This window comes from Pristis pectinata, chromosome 21 (genome assembly GCF_009764475.1).
Source record: "Pristis pectinata isolate sPriPec2 chromosome 21, sPriPec2.1.pri, whole genome shotgun sequence".
Classification (NCBI taxonomy): domain Eukaryota; kingdom Metazoa; phylum Chordata; class Chondrichthyes; order Rhinopristiformes; family Pristidae; genus Pristis; species Pristis pectinata.
The window spans coordinates 728895-746165 of NC_067425.1; the positions used below are offsets into that span (position 1 = coordinate 728895).

At 43.1% G+C, this 17271-nt stretch overlaps 1 protein-coding gene across 11 annotated transcripts in view; it reads left to right on the forward strand.

Moving 5' to 3' along the window:
- The window catches only part of ncor1 (nuclear receptor corepressor 1), a 288134-nt gene that overhangs the window by 9377 nt on the left and 261486 nt on the right, over positions 1-17271 (forward strand). For all 11 annotated transcript variants that reach the window (XM_052035511.1, XM_052035515.1, XM_052035517.1 and 8 more), the window contains exon 2: positions 15237-15414. In XM_052035511.1, the coding sequence (XP_051891471.1) occupies positions 15307-15414 (108 nt within the window). In that variant the 5' untranslated portion in view covers positions 15237-15306. The remainder of the gene's footprint in view (positions 1-15236; positions 15415-17271) is intronic.

Consider the following 17271-nt stretch of genomic DNA (forward strand, 5'->3'; position numbering starts at 1 on the left):
TGCAGCATAATGGCACGAACATTGAATTCTCCCACTCTAGGTAATCCCCACACCCCTTCCCCACATCACCCCCTGCCCGCCCCAACCATGCTTCTTTTCTTCCCTTTCCTAGCCTCTCTCTCTTGTCTCTACCCCTTTTCACTTTCTCTCCTTACCTTTGACTCCACCCCTGGTGGATCTGCTCTCACCTGCACCTGCCTATCACTATCTCTTACCTGCATCTACCTATCACCACCTTGTGCCCACCCCGCCTCCCTTCTTTTGTCCACCTATCACTGCTCTGCTTTTCCATCCCATATATTGGGCTTCTCCTTTTCCAATCTTCAGTCCTGAAGAAGGGTCCTGACCCAAAGCATTAACTGCCTGCTTTTCTCCATGGATGCTGCCTAGCCTGCTAAGTTTCTTCAGCACCATCGTGTTTTTCATCTAGATTCCAGCCTCTGCAGTCCTGTTTCTTTAATTTTGTACACCTCTGTCAGGTCGCCCTTCAGCCATCTCTGCTCCAAGGAAAACATTCCCAGTCTATCCAGTCTCTTCCTGTAGCAGAGACACTCTATCCCAGGCAACATGCTGGTGGATCTCCTCTGCACCCTCGCCAGAGCAATCACAGCTTTCTATACTGTGGCAACCAAAACTGTGCGCACAGTTCCATTTGTGGCCTTGCCACATATGGTGTGCTTTTTTTATTTTTCAGGAAGGGCAGGTTGGAATTGCTGGAATCGTCTAACCAAGAGGGCAGTGGAGACTCAGAATATTCAAGATACAGATCAATAGATCTTTTCTATATCAAAGGAATTGAGTGATTATAGTGCAGGAAAGTGGTGCCAAGCTAATAGGTCAGCCATGATGTTATTAGATGCCAGCGAAAGTGGAAGAGGACAATGGCCTACTTCTCTAATAATAACTCTATATAATGTCTTTTGGGTTGCATTTATGGTCATCACTTTACAGGAATGATGTGATTTGACTTGAAAGTACTCAGAGAAGACTAGAACATATTAGCAAAGAGAAGAGATGGGATAGGCTAGGGTTGGTTTTCTTTGGGATACTGTTAGCTGAGGCATCAAAACCCATGGACTTAATGTGATTTGTGCATACTAATTATGAGCATGAGTAGGCTGCTGGACTCCTTGAGCCTGCTGTGCTATTCAAGAAGTACATGGCTCATGGAGCTGAGGTTACACTCAGATGTTCCTGCATATCTCATGTCCTTATTTATCAAGATTACCTATGCCAAAAAAAAACAGAGTTCCAAAGATTCATGCTTTTTTTTATTTTTCAGAAAGCGTGAAAAATTTTGCCTTACAAGCACAATAGTGTAAGGGTTAGTGTAACACTATTACAGTGCCAGCGACCTGCGTTCAATTCCAGCCGCTGTCTGTAAGGAGTTTGTACGTTCTCCCCGTGTCTGCGTGGGTTTCCTCCGGGTGCTCTGGTTTCCTCCCACATTCCAAAGACGTACGGGTTAGGAAGTTGTGGGCATACTATGTTGGCACCAGAAGCGTGGCGACACTTGCGGGCTGCCCCCAGAACACTACGCAAAAGATGCATTTTGCTGTGTGTTTTGATGTACATGTGACTAATAAAGGTATCTGGCATTATCACCCCTTATTTTCAAACAATGACTTCTGGTTTTAGATTGTCCCACACGAGGAAATATACCCTCCACATCCTCTCCGTCAGGGCCACCAACTCAGCGTCTTGTAGAAGGATCAGGGGAGAGGTGAGAAAAAGTTTCAGTCAGAAGGTAGTATATGTTTGGAATTCGCTGCCCAGCAGGCTGATAGAGACAAAAAAAAAACATTTAAAGTGTGCCTGATGTATACTTGAAGAACTATGACCAGCAGGTCCGTGGTTCTAGTGCTGGAAGCTCTTTTTGACCAGAATAAACATAATGGGGCTAATGGCCTTGTGTCACAGATGCTATAGAGTAATACTGTATGGAAACAGGTCATTTGGGCCACCACGTCCACACTGACCAGTGGGCACCCATTCGCATTAATAAGATCTTGTAGAACTTGACCCATAGTCTTCTGTGCCATGTTGATTCAAGTACTTGTTTGAGTACTACTTAAATGCTGTCAGCAACTGTGCTTCCACCACTTTCTCTGGCAGTATAGTATATTTCAGGTACTCTCCACTCTGTGTGAAGAAGATCCCCTTCACATCCCCTCTAAATCTCTTAGCCCTTACCCTAAATCTGTATTTTTATCCACCTCTGAAATGGGGCAAAATGTCTCCTGCAGTCTACCCTATCCATATGCCTCATAATTTTAGACCTCAATCGTATCCCACTTAACCACCTAATTCCAAGGAAAGTAAACCCAGCCTTCCCAAAATGCAACTTTCCAGGCAGCATCTTGGTGAATCTCCTCTGTACCCTCTCCAGCGTTATCATTTCTTTTCTATAGTGTTGTGACCAGAACTGCATGCGGTATTCCAGCTGAAGTCCGACCAAGGTTTTATAAAGTTGGAGCATAACTTTGTATACAATGCCCTGACTAACGAAGACCAGCATCCCGTATGCCGCCTTAACAATGGAGTGTGAGGTGATGCATTTTGGGAAGTCAAATACAAGAGGAAAGTATACAGTATATGACAAGACCCTGAGGAACATTGATATACAAAGAAATCTTGGAGTGGAAGTTCATAGCTCCCAGAAAGTAGCAACACAATTGGACTGGGTGGTAAAAGAGGCTTATTTACCTTCATTGGTCAAGGCATTGACTATAAAAGTTGGAAGTCATGTTGCCTCTGTATAAAACTTTGGTTAGGCCACATTTGGAGTATTGTGTGGATTTCTAGTTGTCGCATTACAGAAAGGATGTAGAGGCTTTGGAGAAGGTGAAGAAGAGGTTGCCCAGATTGGGGTGTATTAAGTACAAGAAGAGGTTGGACAAACTTGGATTATTTCCTCTGGAGCATCTGGAGGCTGAGAGAAGACCTGATAAAAGAATATAAAATTATGAGAGGCATAGGTAGGGTGGATGGTCGGTCACTTACACAGGAGAAATGTTAAATACTAGAGGGCACAGATTTCAGGTGAGAGGGGGAAGTTTAAAGGAGATCTCTGATTAGCCCCTGCCTTTCATTATAATTAATCCTGTCCCTGAGAATTTTTTCCAATAACCTCTCAAGTACTGATGTTCAGCTGACAGGTCTGTAATTACCAGGTTTTCTCCTACTACCTTTCTTGAAAAGAGGGACCACATTTGCCATTTTCAAGTCATCTGGTACTTCACCAGTAGCTAGCAAAGATTTAAAAATCTTGGCCAGAGCCCCAACAGTTATATTCCTTGGTCTCCCATGACAGCCTGGGTTAAATCCCATCTGCCCTGGGAATTATCCACCTTTTGAGCCTGCTAACTTTAGGGTACTTTTTTATTTATGGAGACTTGCAATAGAATTTCACCTTCCCCTTTGCTGAATCGTCCATCTGCAAAGTCCATTTTGTTTGTGAATACCGATGGAAAGTATGCATGCTTTCTGGCTCCATGCAGATAGCTCCTGTTCTCCTTAAAGGCCCTACTCTTTCCCAGGTTATTCTTTTGCTTATACATAAAATGGTTTCAGATTTACTTTAATCCTGTCCACCAATGATATTTTGTGACTCCTCTTAGCCTTCCTAATTTCTTTTATAAATACCTCCCTGCACTTTTTATTATCTTGATGGACCTCCCCTATCTTTAGTTCTCTGTACCTGTCATATGCTTCCCTTTCTCTTTATTCAACCCTTGTTATCCCTTGACATCCAGGGTACTTGTAACTTGACTTTCACCCTTAAAGGAACATGTTAGACCTGAACTATTTTTCCTTTGAATGCTTCCCAATGCAGATATGGATGCCTGCAAGTAGATACTCCCAGTCTACTTTTGCCAAGTCCTGTCTTGCTGAAATTTGCCTCCCACCCCCCCCCCCCCCACCCTGTTTCAAGATCTTTATTCCAGGTCTATCCCTATCTTTTTACATAACCACTCTGAAATATACAGAGTTATTGTTGCTATCTCCAAAGTGTTCCCTCACTGACACTTCTTCCACTTGACTGGGTTTGTTTCCTGAATTAAGGTCAAGTCATATTTCTTCCCTCGTTTATCTGCATTGTGTCAAAAAGCTCTCCTGGATGCACCTCAAATTCCTCCCCCTCTGAACCTTTAATGCTAAGGTAGTTCTAGTTAATATTTGGGAAATTGGAATCTCCTAGTACTATAACCTTATTTTTATTACATCTGTGCTATTTTCCTCTATATCCTCCATTATTCTATTCTAATGTGCTTTTTATGATTTGAAAGAGAAACACAGCTGACTTGATGGGGCTTGAGGTTTTTTCAACTCGTGTAGTGTTGTGGTTGGTTTGATGACGTTCCCTTATCTGTGACGTAGTCCACATCCAGTCTTGTGAGATGACGACTGTCTGATAGGTGCGATGGGAAGAGAAGTGCTAGTAGTTTGGTAGACTACGATCTTTACACTGGGTTTGATGTATTGATCCTCAAACACTCTTCCTCAGAGGGCTGAAGGTGATGGTGAATTTCATCATCGGTCTGTCTTCGCTGAGAAATGGCTTCCTAAGTGACAAAGTAAGCTATGATTTCCAGAATCTTGTGATGGACCTTTCATGTCAGGGTTATATTGTACAGGGAGTACATGTTGGTACAGCATCTTTGGTTTGTGACTCTTAAGTGCAAGTCCCATAGTCTTGTATGCTTCAGTGAATGAGGATGATTTGGAAGTTGGCCTCTGTTTTTTGCATACTGTATCTTGATAAGTTAAAAGCCCCTTTGTCAGCTGAAAACAGCAAGATATTGGGAGAGATGGTATTCCTGCGGAAGTTCTAAAATTTGGCAAAGAAGAACTTCATTGACAAATTTACAGTCATCTTCTATGACTGGGATGAGGAGAGCCTGCTGTTAAGGTGACCACCTTCAAGAAGGGAGACAAATCCATTTTTTTCCACTCTAGTATAGTTCCCCTGCCTGTCATCTCCAGGGTTCCACTTAGCTGTCCTTTGCCTGTGGTTGAAGAGCTCTTCCATGATTTGGGTGCTGATTCAGACCATCCTGGGACTCAATGGACACTATCTTCACTGTACAACATTGCTGAGAACCGTGGAGTACAGCATCAGTTTCTGTACATGGATGTTTTTGACCTTGCAGAAGCAGCTGCCATCTTATGTTTCCTTTAAGATGGTATGCAAGCTGTGATCTTAATGAACAGTCCTCAACAATTACCTTCCATTTCTTAATTAGATTGGCAGTGGGGTACCTGATGTGTTCACTCTCTTGCTCACGTGCACACATATTTTACCACAACGTTGTTTGTTGTCCTTGCTGTGTGGAAATTTTGAATTACATTTCCCACAATAAATACAACACTACATTTCCTGGACTTTAAAGCACTTGACATGTCCTGAGGTCATGGAAGTCATTGCAGAAATGCTAATTTGTTTATTTTTGTTTTTCCCCTCAGATAGACCTGCGAGACCCCTGATGTACTAGTTAATGCATCCTTCAGTTAATATCAGGAAAATAGATAATCTGGTCATAATCACATCAATGTTTATGGGAGCTTTCCGTGTTCAAGTTACCAATTACATTTCCTGTATTACATCTAAAGACACCATGCACTAACCCGAGGAGGGTAAAGGCATGATTGAAATCCTTTACTCCAAGAGCTGTCAATTGGCCTTAATCTTTCACCATTCTGTTAACAGTGTTCAAATATTTATGGATTTCAATATAGACAAGTGTGAGGTGATGCATTTTGGAAAGTCAAACCAGCATTGGACTTGTACTATGAATAGTAGGGCGCTAGGGAATGTAAAGGAACAGAGGGACCAAGGAGGGCAAGTGCATAGTTCGTTGAAAGTGGCGTCGCAGGTAGATAGTGGTGAAAAAGGCATTTAGCACGCTGGCCTTCGTCAATCAGGGCATTGAGTATAGGAGTTGGGTCGTGGTGCAGTTGTTTCAGTCATTGGTGAGGCCGCACTTGGAGTACTGTGTACAGTTTTGGTCGCCCTGTTATAGGGAAGACATGGTTAAAACTGGGAAGAGTGCAGAAAAGATTTACAAGGATGTTGCTGAGACTAGAGGACCCGAGTTAAAGGAGAATGAGGGGTGTCCTTATAGAAATGTTTAAAATTATTGAGAGGCATAGATAAGGTAGATGGTAACAGTCTTTTCTCCAGGATAGGGGAGTCCAAAACTAGGGGGCATAGGGTGATATAGGGTGAGGGGGAAAGATTTAAAAGGGACCTGAGGGGCAATTTTTTCATGCAGAGGATGGTGAGTATATGGAATGCACTGCCAGAGGGAGTGGTTGAGGCAGGTACAATGGTATCATTTAAGAAGCACTTGGATAGGTACATGCAAGGGTGGGGCTTGGAGGGATATGGGCCAAACACAGGTAGTTGACTAGCCAGGTGGGCACCATGGTCGGCATGGACTGGTTGGGCCGAAGGGCCTGTATCTGTGCTGTATTGCTCTGACTCTGTTTATAGGCTTTTAACAAGATAAAATAGGTTTTCCTCCTTCATTCTTTCTGATAGAACATTTAATGTCATTACATCTCTCTGCTTTTCAAAAAAAAATCAAATCCTCTAACCTCAGTTCTGGCATTGGTCTTAAGTTTATGCCGCCTTGCTGCTGAATCCCTAGCAGTTAAAGTTTTCTTAAACGGTTAAGGCAAGAGCTTGTTTCTGTGTATTGTATTATCTTTTTTAACAATCTGTAATATGTGAGGTGAATAAGAGAGAAAACCTACTGTGGTTCTGGATGGGGAGGGAAGAAGTAAGAAATGCAGACAGTGGAAAAGATGTAGCTGAGAATCATGTTAGCTATTGTAGGGAGCAATCCTCAGTTGAGGAGCAAAGGGGTACCAAAAGCACTTGTTTGGAAGAAACTTCAGGTGTACAACACCCACAGTATTTTGAAACAAAAAACAGAAAATGCTGGAAAAATCCAGTAGATCAGTCAGTAACTGTGAAAGAGAAAGAGTTATTGTTTTGGGTTGAAGACCTTTATTAGAACTGGGAAAGAGATTTTCAGCATATGCAGCTTTTTTATTTTCTTCTACAATATTTTGCTGTTATGTAAACCTGAAAGGTAGAGCTATAAAAGACTGCAGATGCTGGAATCTGGAACAACACACAAAGCTGGAGGAACTCAGTGGGTCAGGCAGCATCTATGGAGGGGCCACTGCAGAAGAAAGATCTCAACCCAGAACAGACAGTCTATTTCCCTCCATAGATACTGCCTGACCTGCTGAGTTCTTCCAGCATCTTGTATTATTGCTGTAAAAGGTGGGTGAATAGGATGGGTTTGCAAGAGTTGACCTCTCTTGAGGGAGTTTGCTTTTGTGAATAGAGTCGTATAGCACGGAAACGGGTTCTTCAATCCAACTGTCCATGCCGACTGTATTGCCCAGCAAGTTAGTCTGCCTGCATTTGGCCCATAGCCCTCTAAACCTCTCCTATCCATGTACTTATCTAGATATCTTTTACATGTTACTAATCTGCCCATCTCAACCATTATTTCTGGCAGCTCATTACAAATACACACCATCCTTTGCATGAAGAAGCTGCCTCTGATGTCCCTTTTAAATCTCTTGCCTCTGATCTTAAACCTATACCCTCTTGTTTTTAGCAACCCCCTCTCTGAGTAAGAGACAATGTACCCTGTCTGTGCCCATCTTGATATTATATACTTCTATTAGGTCACCCTTCGATCTCCTACGTTCCAGGGAATAAAGTCCTAGTCTACAGAACCTCTCCCTATAACTCGGGCCCCCAAGTCCAGGCAACATAAATCTTTTCTGTATTCTTTCTTGTTTAATAATACCTTTCCTATAACACGGTAACCAAAACTGTACACAGTACTCCAAGTGTTGCTTCACCAATGTCTTGTATAACTGCAACATAACTTTCCCATCTCCCAAACTTAGTGCCCTGACTAATGAAGGGCAGCGTAACAAGTGTCGTCTTTACCACCCTATCTATTTGTGACACCGCTTTCAGCGAACTATGCACTTGCACTCCTCAGTCCCTGTGTTTCATAACACTCCCTGGTGCTCTACCATTCACTGTATAAGTCCTACCCTGGTTTGATCTTCCAAAATGCAATACCCCACATTTATCTGGATGGAAAGCCATTTGCCAATCCTCAGCCCACATACCTAGCTGATCCAGATCCCCCTGTAATTTTTCATAACCTTATACACTGTCTACACTACCACCTATTTTAGTATCCTCTGCAAACTTACTAGCCATGCCTTGTACATTCACATCCAAGTCGTTTATATAAATTATAAACAGCAAAGTTCCCAGCACCGACCTCTGTGGCACGCCACTAGACATAGGCCTCCAGTCCGAGAAACACTAGACATAAGCCTCCATTCTGAGGAGAGGAGATGGGTAGGTCATCAAGGCAGGGGAAGGGAGCCACAGGCATCCCCTTCTCCCAGTTCCTCTGCCTTCGCTACACCTGTTCCCATGATGAGGCTTTCCATTCTAGGACATCAGAGATGTCCTCATTTTTCAGTAACTGGGGTTTCCCTTCCATCACTATCAATGCTGCTCTTACCAGTATCTCTCCACTTCCCACACGTCTGCCCTCATCCCCTCCCCCCACCAACATAAGAGGAACAAGGTTCCCCTTGTCCTCACCTACCACTCCATGAGCCTCCGCATCCAACACATCATTCTCTGCAATTCCCGCTACCTCCAATGGGATCCTACCACCAGGCACATCTTCCCTTCACCCCCTCTTTCTGCTTTTCAAAGGGACCGCTCTCTCCTGACTCCCTTGTCCACTTGTCCCTCCCCACTGATAACCCCCCGGCACTTATGCCTGAACCACACCAAGTGCTACACCTGTCCCTACACCTCCTCCCTCACCATTCAGGGTCCTAAACAATCCTTCTAGGTGAGGCAGCACTTCACCTGTGAGTCTGAGGGTGTCATTTATTGCATCTGGTGCTTCCAGTGCGGCCTCCTGTACATCGGTGAGACCCGACGCAGACTGGGTGACCGCTTCGTTGAGCCAGATGCAGGTTGGAGGAGCAAAACCTCATATTCTGCCTTGGCAGTCTCCAACATGATAGTGTCAACATTGATTTCTCTAACTTCTGGTAACCCCCCCCCCCCCCCCCCCCCCCAACACACAACCACTTTTGTCTTCCCTTATTCCTGTGGCTTCTTTGCCCTGCCTTGATCACCTGTCCATCTCTCCTCTCCTCCCCTCCTCCATCCTTTATTCCATGGTCTACTGCCCTCTCCTACTGGATTCCTTCTTCTTTATCCTTTTGCCTCTTCTATCTATCACCTCTCTTCTCCCCCTCCCTCACCTACCTACCATCCCCCTCTCACCTGCACTCACCTATCACCTGAACTCACCTACCCCCTGCCTGCGTGTACTCCTCCCCCTCCCCCCACCACCTTATTCTGGCGTCTGCCCTCTTCCTTTCCAGTCCTGATGAAGGGTCTCGGCCTGAAATGTCGATTGTTTATTTTTCCCTCCATGAATGCTGCCTGACTTCCAGCACTTTTTGTATATTGCATTGAATACAGGAGTTGGGATGTTATTGTTGAAGTTGTACAAGACATTGGTGAGACCGAATTTGCAGTATTGTGTGCAGTTCTGGTCACCTACCTACAGGAAAGATATAAATAAGCTTGAAAGAGTGTAGAGAAAATTTACGAGGATGTTGCCAGGACTTGAGGACCTGAGTTATAGGGAAAGGTTGAATAGGTTAGGAGTTTATTCCCTGGAGCGGAGGAGAATGAGGGGAGATCTTATAGAGGTGTACAAAATTGAGGGGTATAGATAGTGTGAATGCATGCAGGCTTTTTCCTTTAAGGTTGGGTGAGACTAGAACTGGAGGACATGGGTTTAGGGTGAAAGGTGAAACATTTAAAAGGAATCTGAGGGGAAACCTTTGCACTCGGTGGTGTGAGTGTGGAACGAGCTGCCAGCAGAGGTGGTAGATGTGGGTTCAATTGTAAAATTTAACAGAGGTTAGGATAAGTACGTGGATGGGAGAGTTTTGGAGGGATATGGTTTGGGTACAGGTAGAATGGACGAGGCATAAGATCAGGTTGGCATGGACTAGGTGGGCCGAAGGGCCTGTTTCTCTCGTGTAGTACTCGATGACTTCCCACAGCCAAAGCCGTGCTGACTAATTAGACCCTCTCTCTTAAAATGTTGGATCCTGTCTAGCAGAATCCCCTCCAGCAATTTACTCACCACTGATATCAGACTCACTGGCCTGTAGTAGTTTCCTGGCTTGTTTTTGCTATCCTTTCTAAACAATGGTACCACATTAGCCACTCTTCAGTCTTCTGGAACCTCACCTGTGGCCAGAGATGAAGTAAAAATTTCTGCCAGGGCTCTGCAATTTTTTGTCTAGCTTCCCATAAGGTTTGAGAATGCACCAGGTCAGGCCCTAGAGATTTATCCCCCTTGATGCAGTTCAAGGGCTCTGATACCTCCCCCTATTTCCATAGCTTCCATCATTTTCTCAACAGTAAAAAAGAGAAATGTTCATTAAAAATCTCAGCATTTCCTTTGGTTTCACACACAGACACCCATGCTGATCTTTAAGGGGGTCTATTCTCTCCCTAGCCACCCTTTTACTCATAATATACCTATAGAATCTCTTAGGATTTTGTCTCGCGTCAGACAGATCCCTCTCTTTTTTCTGTTTTTGCCTTCCTAACTTTTCTCTTAAGTGCACTCCTATGCTTCTTGTCGTTATCAAGAGATTCACTAGTTCACAGTTGCTCATGTGCAGTGTAGCCTCCCTCTTTTTCTCAACCAGTGCGTCAATATCTCTTGTCAACCAGAGTTCCCGAAACCTGCCAACCTTGCCCTTACCCAATCAGGAACATGCAGGCCCTGAACACTTGACATCACACTTTTAAAGGTCTCCTACTTGGCAGACGCTCCTTTCCCTGCAAACAATCTTGCTCAATCAACTTCTGCAAGGTCCCGCCTAATAGCTCCAAAATTTGCTCTGTCCTATTTCAGGACGTTAACCTCTGAACCAGTAGTATAATTTTCTGTAACTATTTTAAAACTAATAGAATTATTGTCACTGGACCCAAGTGCTCACCAGCAGACACTTCTGCTGCTTGCCCTTCCTTACTCCCTCGGAGGAGTTCCGGTGTTGCACCCTCTCTAGTCGTTCCCTCAATATATTGATAAAGGAAGCTTTCTTGGACACATTTCATAAATTCCACTCCATCCAAGTCTTTTACATCATGGTTGGCCCAATCAATATTAGGGAAGTTAAAATCTCCCACTAATACTACCCTATTATGTTTACAATGAGCTGCAGTCTCTCTACATATGCATTAGATGTTTAGTCTAATTTGGCAGAGGCTTGTGAGTTAGGATGTAACAATTTTTTTTTCTAATTTCACAAAAGATGGGGAGAAGCAGGTAAATCCAAGATTTAAGACAGAAAATACTGTTTAGGGGGTGGATTAAGAGGAAATGCAAAAGGAACTAAGGGATTAACAATGCATGTGTCTAAATGCATGAAACTTAGTAAATGTTGTTGGTGAACTTGGAACTATGATGTTGTGGCAGTAAGGGACCTGTGTCAAACTTGTGGTAGGTTTGGGAACTAAATGTTCTTGGTTCTCAAGTGTTTAGGAAAGATGTGGAGTAGCAGTATTATGGAATACTGTAATATAGGAGCGAGTGTGTCCTGGAAGGAACAAGGATAGAAGCTGATTGGTTAAAGTTAGGAAACAATATGATGCTGTTACATTGTGTTTTCTGCAGCCATTGTGAGAATGAAATTATAAAGGTTAAGGACCATGAAGTAGTGATAATGTGGCATTTCAGCTGTGGACAACCAAAACTCAGTCCTTTTTTGATGAAAAAAAGATGAATAACTGATAATGAGAGAAAACTTGGCTGGATAAAGAAAAGTCAGAGGAAGTGAAGAAATAAAATATGGGCAAAGATTGAATACATGAATGGCAGTGAACATAAAAAGAACAATAATAATCTTCTGTTGGAATATAATGTAAACAGGTAGGTTGAGGAAGGATTGGGGATAGTTAGGAACTGAAATGAAGATCCATTTGTGGAGGAAGGGAATGTGGTTGAATTACCAAGTGATGACTTTGCTACTCTAGTCAAAGGAGATGCATTTATTTTGGTTAAAGTAAAAGAGGAGGTGGTTGAAATGCTCAATGATCTTGAATGTTAATAAAGAAAACCTGCTAGCAACATAAGCTATATTTAAAACAAACGTCATTGTCTGAAAGGCATAGACCTTGGGTTGCTAAGGGAAACTGGAAATTGCAGAGTCCATGTTTAATTTTCCAGACATCCAAGAGAACAAGGGTGAAAGCTATCCAGTCAGTCCCATTCCCTTGCTCTATCCCTGGAGCCTTGCAAATTTACTTCTCTCCAGAGCCTAGCCAGTCTCTTTTTGGTATCGTTGATTGTCTCTGCTCCCATCACCCTTGTAGTGAGTTCCAGGTGAATAGCACTTGTGTATGAATTTCTTCTGCATAACCTCCTGTACTTCTCACCCAGAATTTAAAATCTGTGGCCCTTAGTCCTTGGCTACTGGACTAAGGGCCATTGGCTATTGGCAAAAATTTTGTTTGTCTGCCTTATCTAGGCTCGTCATATTCTTGTATACCTCTATCAAATCTCTTCCCAATCACCTTTGATTCAAGGAGAATAGCCCCAGCTTTTCCAACTGAATCTTGTAGCTAAAATGTCTCATCCGCAACAGTGCCAGAGACTGTGGTTCAACCTCAACTTTGGGCGCCGTATGTGTGGTGTTTGCATGTTATCCCTGCGATCACATGGGTTTCTTCTGGCTGCTCGTGTTACCTCCCCACATCTGAAGGGCGTGTGGGTTGGTAGGTAATTGGCCACTGTAAATTGCCCCTCGTGTGTGGGTGAGTAGTAGAAGTTGGGGGTGGGGGGGCGGAGTTGATGAGAATGTGGGAAGAGTTGGGGGAAAAATGGGAGTAATGTAAGACGTGTAAATGGGTGCAAACACAGAAGGCTGAAGGGCCTGTTTCTGTGCTGTAACGCTGACAATTTTGGTAAATTTTTTCTGCACCCTCTCAAGGACATGTTAACATAGAAAGTAAAGAATAGGAATTACAAGAGAATTTGAGAAAAGTAAAGAGATGCCTTACTGCAACTATACTGGGCCTTGATAAGAGCACAGCCAGAGTATTATGAGCAATTTTTATTCTCCCTAATTTAAGAGTGATGCTCTTGCTAGAGATGGAATGCAATGAAGATTCACCAGACTGGTTTGTGGAATAGTGGATCTGTCATGAGTGATTGAATAGGCTATATTTTCATTCTTTGATGTTTAGAAGAATGGGAGATGACAACAGGAGTGCCCCAATGATCCAAAAACCTGAAGTCCTTCCTCCTGCACCAACTTTCTAGTCATGCATTCATCTGTCCTATCTTCCTCTTTCTATACTCAATGGCATATGGCATTCCATATAAGCAGTATCTCTAGGGTTGTAAACTCAGCATTTGGGAGTAATGCTGAGATTATAACCCTAGAGATCCTGCTTTTCAGCTTTCTACTGAATTCCCTTTGCAGGATTGCATCTACCTTTCCTGTGTTATTGGTGCCAACATGGACTTCAACCTCTGACTGCTCATCCTGCATGTTATATAGTACAGAAACAGGCCTTTCAGCTCACCATGTCCCTGCTGACCATCAAGTACCTACCTATACTAATCCCACTTACCAGCGTTTGGTCCTTCTATGTGTTGGTGATTCAACTGTTTGTCCTGATCATTAATTATTTTGAGTACCTGCCTCTAACTCCATTCAGACAGGGTGTTCCAGATTCCAACCACACTTTTTCCTATGAAAAAGGTATGGCTGCCACCCCTGGAGTTTTTTTCCCCTCTGTACATTGATTGGTTAATTAATTATTAATTGATAAATTAATAAATAATAAACTAGAGTTTAATAAATGCATATCAAGCACAAGCATGGTTTTGGTTTAATTTATAAATTGCTAACCACATATTGCTGGCGGGTACATTAAATTTATGTAGAAAATGTCTGTCTGTAGAACTTGTAGCACTAGGGTATAGTGTACTTATTCATTGACAGGTATGGTAGTGTAATGATTAGTGTGAAGCTATTACAGCGCCAGAGACCTAGGTTCAATTCTGGCTGCTGTCTGTAAGGAGTTTGTATGTTCTCCCAGTGTCTGTGTGGGTTTCCTCTGGGTGTTCCGGTTTCCTCTCTCATTCCAAAGACGTATGGGTTAGGAAGTTGTGGACATTCTACATTGGCACTGGAAGCGTGGCAACACTCATGGGCTGCCCCCAGAACACTCTACGCAAAAGATGTATTTCACTGTGTGTTTCGATGTACGTGTGACTAATAAAGAAATCTTATCTTACATATATGATACATGGGTGTGGGTCAAATAAAAGTAGGACATATTGTATGAATCCTAGGGAGTACTGAGGAACAAAGAGACCTTGGTTTATGAGTCCAAAGATCCATGAAGGTGGTAGGTAGGTGAAGAATTCATACGTGATGCTCAATTTCATTAGCCAGGGTTTGGAATACAAAAGCATGGAGTTCTTGATACAACGTTATAAAAGATTGTTTAGGCCACAGCTGGAACATTGTGTGCAGGTCTGGTTGCCATGCTGTAGGAAGGACATGGTCGCACTGGAGAAGGTACAGAGACAATTCACCAGGATATTTCCTTGCATGGAACATTTCTATTATGAGGAGAGACTGGATAGGCTGGGCTAGTTTACCTTGGACGCTGGGGGGGGGGGGGGGGGGGGGAGTGGGGGGAGGATGGTGGGGTGGAGTTGGGATCTGATAAAAGTATACAAAATTATGAGAGGATAAGTAGGGTATATTGGAAGAAACTTTTCCCCGTAGAAGTTAAGTCTAAGACAAAGTACTCTCAAAACATTGAAGAAGCATCTGGACAAGCATTTGAATCACCAAGATATAGGAGGCTATGAACCAAGTGCTAGGAAAATGGGATTAGTATAGATGGTCGGCATAGACATGGTATGCTGAAGGGTTTTTTGTGTGCAATTCTGATTCTGTATTTGCTGGTCAGAGCAATGGTAAATTATTGAGAGTAGTTCCTAATGGTAAAAGATAGTTGGTAAATGAATCAATAAATGGGAGGTGATCAGGAAGCTATTGTCAGCTGAGGCGGAGCATGTAGCTGACTGTTTCTGTTTTTTTTTCAGGTGTTTCTCTAGAAACATGACACGGTGGCTTGATTTGCAGGGTGCATTCGAATGACTGACACTCCAAAAGATGTCAAGTTCGGGTTACCCCTCAGGTCAAGGTCCCTTTGGTGCGGATGCGACCCGTTATCCAGCTCATGCAATTCCGTATACCTTCTCCGGTAATAGGCACCAACAGGTAGGTTAAAGATTTAGTCTGGAGCAGCAGGTGTTGCAGCCTGGTTTGTGTTTTGATTCTTTTTGCTGGTTTCATATTCAATTGATAAAATACTCTCAATAAAAGCTCTTGTTTTCCAGCACATGCTGAACTTGATAGATGCCAGTTAATTCAATTTGCCAGTTAACCGAATGTGAGCTTGGCCACACTGGGCACTGCCTAACATTGGCCTGACTGCTGCTTTGGAAGTGCTGGTTTCTGGAGAAAACTGGTTAATGTGCTGTATAACTGAGACTTTATTTGTCGACTTTACTCTATTTGTCGATTTTACTGTAATGCTGATTAACTCCTTGTTGCTTTGCTAGTCCAGATGTGGTGATGCATCAATATTGACAACATATTAAGTGGGGAGGGGAAGAGGGAGAGAGGGAACCAGCAAGCTGTGGCAGATGGTAGGCATGCTTGTGCCAAGGCAGTGGGATAGGGGGAGGACACGTGTGAGTCAAGGGGTAGGGGTGGCATGTATGTGCACGGTGGTAGAGAATCCAAGAAATTATGAGCAGAAGTAGGTCACCGAGCTCCTGATGCATGAATTCAATGTGATCATAGCTGATCTGCCTTAACTCCTGTGCACACTAGTTCCCCATAGACCTCAATTCCCCAATCTTTCAAAAAATGTTCTACCTCCTCTTCAAATGCCCCTAATGATCTAGCCTCTTTAATAAAAAAAAAACTCTGGTATAGAAAATTTTTAGAGATTCACCACCTGGTGAAAAGATATTCCTATGCACCTCAATTTTGAATGACCACCTCCTTATCTTGAAACCATGTCCCCTTGAATCTCTCCCAGAAGTGGAAATCTATCATAGTCATAGTTGTACACAGAAATGGGCCCTTCAGCCCAACTTGTCCATGTTGACCATGATGCCTATCTACATTAATCTCATTTGCCTGCATTGGGCTTGTATCCCTCTACCCCTTTCTTATCCATTTTGCCTTTTAAATGTTGTAATTATTCCTGCCTCTGGCAGCTTGTTCCAAAAACCACCACCCTTTGTGTGGAAAAACTTGCCCTTCAGATCTCCTTTGAGTTTCTCCCCTCTTAAATGTGTACCTTCTATTTGTAGACTCCCCTGCCCTGGGAAAATGACTCTATCTATCCTATCTATTTCTCTCAAAATCTTATAAACCTCTATAAGGTCATCAGTCAGTCTCCTATGTTCCAGTGAGGAAAAAATCCAGCCCATCTAATCTCTCCTTAAGTAAAGCCCTCCATTCCAGGTAATGTCCTGGTAAATCTCTTCTGCACTCTTTCAAATGCTATCACATATTTCCTGGAGTGTGGTGACCAGAACTGTACACAATTCTCAAGTGTGGCTTGACCAATGTTTTGTGCAGCTGCAATTTGACATCCCAACTCTTATACTCAATGCCTCAGAAGATACAAAAGCTTGAAAACACATACCACCAGGGTCAAGGACAGTGTCTATCCTGCTGCTATAAGACTCTTGAACAGACTTGTATGATAAAAATGAACTCTCGATCTCCCAATCTACCTCGTCATGGCTATTTGCACCTTATTTGTCTACCTGCACTGCACTGTACTTTCTCTGTAAATGTAACACTATTCTGAATTCCATTATTGCTTTTCCTTTTGTACTACCTCGATGTACTTGTTTGGAGTCATCTGTGTGGAGGGTATGCAAAACAAACTTTTCACTGCATCTCAGTACATGTGACAATAATAACAATGAAGGTAAGCATGCGAATGCTTTTTGCATTACCCTATCCACTAGTGTTGCTATTTTCCGGAAACTATGGACTTGCACCCAAGGTCCCTCTACATCAGCACCTCTGAGGTCCCTGTCATGTACTGCA